Source organism: Saccostrea cucullata, unplaced genomic scaffold, assembly GCF_032062105.1.
Source record: "Saccostrea cucullata isolate Sc308-1 unplaced genomic scaffold, CSIRO_AGI_Scuc_v1 ctg14508, whole genome shotgun sequence".
Classification (NCBI taxonomy): domain Eukaryota; kingdom Metazoa; phylum Mollusca; class Bivalvia; order Ostreida; family Ostreidae; genus Saccostrea; species Saccostrea cuccullata.
In genome coordinates, this window is record NW_026933582.1 from 31,380 (window position 1) to 38,615 (window position 7,236).

The 7,236-nt window shown below is 35.7% G+C and overlaps 1 protein-coding gene across 1 annotated transcript; it reads left to right on the plus strand.

Moving 5' to 3' along the window:
• The first annotated feature begins 4,062 nt into the window (after positions 1 to 4,062).
• LOC134238692 (uncharacterized) lies at positions 4,063 to 5,475 on the plus strand. Its single transcript, XM_062720811.1, has 3 exons — positions 4,063 to 4,187; positions 4,320 to 4,390; positions 4,717 to 5,475. The coding sequence occupies exons 1-3, from the start codon at positions 4,063 to 4,065 to the stop codon at positions 4,872 to 4,874; spliced, it is 354 nt and encodes a 117-aa protein (XP_062576795.1). The 3' UTR covers positions 4,875 to 5,475.
• The last annotated feature ends 1,761 nt before the right edge of the window (positions 5,476 to 7,236 follow it).

A 7,236-nucleotide genomic window follows, 5' to 3' on the forward strand; every position in this document is an offset into this window, starting at 1 on the left:
AATTATTAGCAAACAAGCTGCTAAAACAAGAATATCAGCAGTCTCGTTTAAAGTAATCATTTCGTAATTTTTATGGTGGATAACTTGACCTTGTCAGCAAATACAATTTATCATTGAATAAAATGCTGACTGACGTTTTTCATGCTTATTGTTAGGCAATTATATACACACTGAACTGTCAACGGATTTTCTGCTATTTCCCAGTCATGACAAGGGGAACACGGTAGGAGTGACCGGTCGGCAAGGGATGTTCACTCCTCCATGGTACCTGACTCCCCCCTGATATTTTTGGAGGTCGATCTTTGCTCTACTACAATTTTGTGTTGTTTAATGGACCTTTGAGCTTGTATACTGTTCGTTATCTCCATATATTTCACTTTAACATTAAAATTTGTTGTCGGTTAAAACATCATTTCCTTCTTTAAGCACAGATTCGACATATATATACATGTACATATATATCATTAACATAATAAGAGTATTTATATTATCAAAAACTCACATTACATGATTGAGTTACATGTATGATACTAGAATATGTATGCGCAGGTGAATATATGAAAAAAAGTACATAATCGTAAATATCCGAAAAAGGTGATTTTATAAAATACTAACGCAACCGTATGTTACCTTCTTCAAAATGAAGTGGTTTGTTTTTTTTTCATAGGGACTAGTAATAAGCGAAATAACAATCCATGTTGTTATGATATTATAATATACAAACACACAGTCCGGTGGACCTATATGTCACCTACATTAATATAATATACAAACACACGATCCGGTGGACCTATATGTCACGTACATAAGTGATTCCCGGTCATATCTGCTTTCTGTTTTTAAAATATATATAGTAAATTTTATGGTTAAAATACACACATTTAAATTCGTCAAGATACCAGTAATAAAAAATTATCGGAAAAAGCTTTAAAAGAGCAAGGGAGATATGCAATGAAATTTGAAAAAATAATTATTGAATAGTGTAAAAAAGTTTAGTTCATATACTGCATAAGTGTTCACTTGCATTGAGTCAGCTCCTGTGCATTGGGATTAACAGAGGTAGCCTTGGAGACCTCGAGGAATGCCTTATTAAGCCCCAACCTCACTTGAAATTTACCATTCGGAAAAAATAGCTGCCCTTACGTAGGTTTTTTTTTATCTACAGAAAAAAACACAATAGATCAATGCAATTTAAAGGTACAGTTATCATCTACCTTATCTTTAATGAGACAAAAATCCTAACTGAGATCCTTAATTACACATTATACCAGATAGCCTCAATTAAAATACACGGAGGAGTCTTTAGAGGGATTTCAGCGACAACAAAATGAAATTTACAGAAATATTTCTTCTGACATTCTTGTTGATTATTTTAACATGTTTTATTGACTTCAGTGGTGAGTGGAATTTTTTTCTGTACAAGATATATTTATCTTAAGTGAATATTTTGTGACATTCTAATGTATAATTTTTTACCATGTATATCATTCAATTATACTTAAATTTTTATACAACAATGTAATTGAGATGACTCAAACAACTTAAGAAATATATAACTGTTTAGACATTATTACAATTACTTTTTTTTTAGATAAATAGAATACAAATTAAATTATAGCCATCAATAAATAAGAGTATGTTTTTGTTTGGTTAACTCAAGGACGAACAACTCATCTAAAATATACAAATTTTATTTATCCTTGAAGTCAAAATATGTACATGATCTTGTTCTCAAAATAAAACAACACTAAGACATATAAGTACAAACTTGGAATTCCTGCTATTTATCCAAAATGAATAATGACATAATGCAAGAAAATTCATCTTCATTATACGGGAAAAAACGTGTACAAAACTAAGTGTATGTTATTATGTCAGATGTGATAAACTGGTGGGTCTGACGGCGGGTGTGATTGACAACAGGGAATGTTTACTCTTCCTAGGCACCAGGCCTGGACACCATAAACTGAGAACAGACTTAAGTCAAAATATTGATTTTGAAGAGCTAGTCATTTATAATATATACGTTTAAAAAAATTGCAGATTTGTATAGTACAAATGTATTTCAATTTAAACATATGCTATAAATTTTGCTTTGCTATGAAAATTATTTTAAAAATATACCTGACTCAAGTCTCTTCTGAGTTTATGGTCTTCCTTTCAATTTTCTTTTGTGTCCCCTGTTTTGCAAAACTAATTGAACAATAAATCTCAGTCGTTTTCTCAGTTTTTGCGTCACAAAAACTTCAGTCTTGGTCAAACCTTTTAACGAAAAAAAAGACCGGACCTTAGTATTTCATATGTATGTTAGATATGAAAGGGGTTTCAAAATAAACATTAATTTATGAGACCATGCCCTTAAAATTTAAGATACTTTTTTTCCCAAAAAATTTAACATTGGTGATACTTAGGAATAAGGGGGGAATAATAATGAGCTCATATTTGTGTTTTACTGTACCTATGACATAAGAAGTGCAGAATGTGTTGTGATATTTGTCAATGGCATGACCCGACTGCTGTGACCTTTAAATTTGTCCTAAATTTAAAAAAATGATGCTAACTTTTCAGGGAAAGAGGAGAGTGATTTTATATTTTACACATACACTACAATGGGAACACTTTGTAAAAAGCTGTATCATTTTTGATCACATAATTTCGACCAAGACGTTTGACTCTTAATGTTGGCGACAAATGTTACTGCCAAAGAGGCGGTGCTTTCATTATTTTTGTCATCTATGTATTATTGTGACAGCATTTTTGCATTGTATTATAACATATTAATCAATCACATTTATCTTGAAGTTTAATATGTTTTGAAAAGTCTTTATCTTTCTCATAACTTTTATCAATTCAATAAATTATATATCTCATTTGAATGGACAGACAAAATAATACAAAAAAATCGGTGCATCACCTTGCAAATAGCATATCTATAAAGCATTCGACCTCCATCCCGATGCACGTTACGTCATTTCGTTTCGCACAGGACATGATATACGAACAAACATACAAAACATGATTGCGAATCTAATTTCCCTTTAACTCCGTTAAGAGGGGATAACAAAACAGTTACAGTATGCCAAAAATAAATGCATTCCAACTATTAAGACACAAAAACGAGGGACCAAAATTCTTTAAACGTTGAAAGCTATCAAAGTAGTCAATCTAAAAAACAAAACATTATATAGATTTTAAAGTTAAACTTGTATAATTACTCAGTTAACAATGTTCCATGCAACCAGCAGTTTAAATAAATAACACCGCAATTGTTTATAATACACGTAAGCAATTGCGTATTCAAACACAATCAAACAACAATGGAGTTCCGTATTAAATTACAAACAACAGATATCTTTCAATGAAATCAATTATTAAAAGACCTGGTATTTTCTGTAAAGTTCATCATTGCATTTAAGACAAAACGTGAAGGTCAGGCACCTTGCATGGGGAAGGGGTAGAATATAAATGAACAAACAGGATTCTTTGAAGAGGCCTTAAAAACCCCTTGTTTCCTGTCCATTGTAAGCGTTGCCACGATCAAACACTTCCTATCGCAATGGTCCTGGGTGTCAGCATATGTCTACATTTGAATCCCTTCAGCGGTATAGGGCGTCTCTATATAATTGAAAAATTCTACAGCGGGACGTATAACATATAACATCCTGTGGGATTTTCCCCTAATAATATCTCCTTTAAGTTCAAATTGCATCTTTTTGGGAACTTTTAACATTCTTGTAACCAATATCATTTATGTCTTGTCGATTTTGACAAAAATAAAGAAAGAAACAAAGATATGCTATCATAAAACATAAAGTTGCAAAGGTATTAATGAAACGTAATGAATATGATCGAATAGCGACTCACATTTATCAAAATGCTCAATTTTGTTTTAAAAATTTCTGAAATAAATTTTAATTACTATACGAGTAAATTAGTTATATGCCAACAATACGCATTCTGCAGATGAGTACTTCTCTTCCAGGTCTGTCAATTCGTGTCATAATTTTACTGTAATTTGTACGAAAATGCCCATGCTTATTAGTGATATGCAATATGCAAAATATGCGCGGCCAAGTTTTAGGTGTCCAGTTGTATTGTCCGTCTGGGTACCACTGCTGCAGCAAGATAGATTCCACATGTTGTTCGGTCGGCTTCATTTGTGGTGGAACAGTTTGCATCAGTATCGCGTAAGGAGAAAATTAGAATTATACATATTTTTTGCATCATTTCTTTCTAATCTTGTTTTTTATGAATGTTTTTGTGCTTTCAAATTCATGGAGGCATCTTCTGTAACTTTGAAAAACTTTTATTTTATTTAGCGCCATTGTTATACCGTGTATCATAGTGGTAGTTATCATCGTAGTGGTCATCGTTATTATCATCAAGAAGAGTGAGTAGATTTAAAATGATATCCATTATATCCATATAAGTTTGTAACTTAAAAAGAACTGATGAAAACTAAAGTTATTTAAAGTGAGATTTTTTGTCAGGCAATTTTATAATTTAATGTTCACAACAGCAGCTGATTCAAAGATTTAATTACTAGTATCACAACAGCCAATTTCTTTCTTTTGGCCTAATTGAAGTAACACTGACTTTGGTTAGTTTTCAATTAGGAGCTCTTGCTTGGTGTTCCGAATCTCTGTATTATAATGCTTAGCCCTTCCATAAATTCATACCTTTACTATGTAATGCGTCTTTTGATTTTTTTTGTAGAAAAGGCTCATCAAGGAGTTGTGATAGTCCAGGTAATCCACAAACGTCTGCCTACACTTCGTCTGGTCAATACACCTCGTCAGGTCAATATCCCGGTCAGTATCCTCCCCCTCCTCCTAAATATTAACAGTAGCCAGAACAAACATGCGTCAGATTGAACAGTCTCCACACATCTTTCAAACCTTCTTAGTTATTACACCTTCTAGATATTCGTCTGACAAGAACGACGCCTTGAATTTTTGTTTTTTAATTGTGTGATCAAATTTTTTCACCATTGTTTGTATATTGTGATGATAAAAAAGTATGTACAGTGTATATACTATAATTCTACAAATATACACATATATAAGGTTTATTTACTTGCCTGTACTTGTCAGTACTAATACCCTCTCCGTTTGTCAGTATCAGCTTTATTAACAACAAGTACACATGACCATCGAAAAGCTATATTTTTGTACTGTACATTAAAAAATGTTAAATAATTCTTTAATTCAAATTCATTTAACATTTACAGTATTTACATTGACTAAGTATTATAAGTGAAGATTTTAAAACGAATAAGGGGATAACTTTACAATGTAGAGTACTAATTTCATTACAAGATCAATAAAGACTTGCTCAGCAAAACAGCCCTTGACCCAGTGGTCCCACGTCTCGTAAAAATCTAGTGTTCATTATAGTTTTTACATCTTTTGCTTTCTATATGCTCAGGATCTGTTCTCAAAATAATAATTCATTCTTACTGAGAAGGCCCCTCAATGACAGTCGTAAACATGGCAAAATTTACGTTGTTATCCAACGTTTCCAACTGCGATTCCTAAATTTAATTTTGTATGTAAAATGACATCGTTAGAGCGATTGCTGCAATTGCCGGCGGCTTAGCCCCCTATTTTTACAAAGATAGACATCATACTTCCGGTAATGGCGGCGCACATGGACAACGTGGTCAGCGAATAAAAATTGTCCATTTTCACGGTACCTACCTCGTCCCCATATTGGTAATAGTATCTTAACAACAATCTGAACAATATACTCATAATACTGCGTTTTGTGAAGTGGCAGGTAACGTTTCATATAAATATTTAGATCTACATGATGCCGTAAGGTCGTAGGAACCAGGGTGTAGTGGTCCTGGAGGAGCCGGGGACGAATTCCCCTGTAGTCTCCGATCACGTGTCCTGCAATGATGCGGACTGTGACGTAACTCTCTCTCTCTCTTGTGTTGAATGCAGTCCTGACAAGACGTGTTTATCTATTGTCTGTAAGTCATTGTGATATTGTTGTATTATTGGCGACAACTAGCTAAGTAAAGTGCGGAATATTTACCATAGTTGTTTCTCTGTATCCGCCTTCACAGTCATGTAGGAGAGAAACGCTATATTGACGCTGCGACCCAGGGTTTTTTGTCTGGGCAGCGGGGTGCCGGCCTAGCACGTTTTGGCTAGTGCCGTCGCCATCTTGGATTTTTTGGTAGATTTTATTATGTAAAGTATTTTTATAAGGTTAAAGTTTCTTTTGTATTGTGTACATTGTTATATGTTCTTAGCGGATTAGCCGCGAGATATTTTTATGTGCATTTAATAAATTTATCTTGTGGTTTGAGGTAAATAATGGACCGAGAGATTAGCTCGTTTGGTCTGGGTAGGGGGACTTTGAGACCCGAGGGGGGTTGGTTCGCTCGCGGAGGGCAAGGAGATTTCCTCCCCGGATTGGTCTGATAGGTACGGGGTCTCATTAGAGTGCAGTCCAGGGAAAGTCCCGCCTGCGGCTGCCAAGAGTGTCAAGTTTGCCCCGGGTGTTGCTAGTACACCGATGCCCCATGGGAGAGTGCCCCGGATAATATCACTCAGTATGGGGAGGGGGACATATCACTCACCCAGGGAGCTATTTCAGAGGGTCCAGGTGATACACTCGGATGGTCCGCATTCTATTCCCTCCTCCAGGAACGACAGCATATACTGGAAGGAGCGGTTGACCGAATCCGTGGGGAAATGGGTCAGATTCAGGGTAACATTTCCCAAGTTCAGGGTGACCTGGGTACAGTAAATAGAAGGGTGGATACCCTAGGGCAAGATATGGGAGCCCTGAGGGGGGATATAGGTGCCTTTGAGACAAGTATGTTAAAACAGGTTAGGTCTATGGAGACAAACATGGGGGGCCAATTAAGCAATATTACGCAAATGTTGGATGGAATAATGAAGGCTAGTCAGCCTCAGTCACCCCCGCCCATGCAGGATATTAAAGTCAGTCAGTCAGTAGTAACTAGTAGCCAGGGGAGTCCTTGGGTCCCTAGCGCACTACCCGGACATCAGATGCCTGCAGTGACCTCAGTAGTGTCCGCACATAGCTATTTCTGTGGGGGGAGACAGTGTAAACATGTCTCAAGGTCATTCCTTATCGTCGTTTGGCAGTGACAGTTTAGCCTCGGGACTTCCGAGTACTATTACTTTGGGTTCATTCGCGTCAGGGTGGGGGGGGGATTAACCAGTGCTTCCCAGCACAGGCCCACCGGTCCCGGGT

Bases quoted from the DNA above. Each gene is read 5' to 3' on its own strand.
- LOC134238692 (XM_062720811.1), top strand. From the start codon at position 4,063: ATGCGCGGCCAAGTTTTAGGTGTCCAGTTGTATTGTCCGTCTGGGTAC. The intron at 4,188-4,319 runs GTAAGGAGAAAA...TATTTTATTTAG, and splicing joins ACAGTTTGCATCAGTATCGC to CGCCATTGTTATACCGTGTA. The intron at 4,391-4,716 runs GTGAGTAGATTT...TTTTTTTTGTAG, and splicing joins CGTTATTATCATCAAGAAGA to AAAAGGCTCATCAAGGAGTT.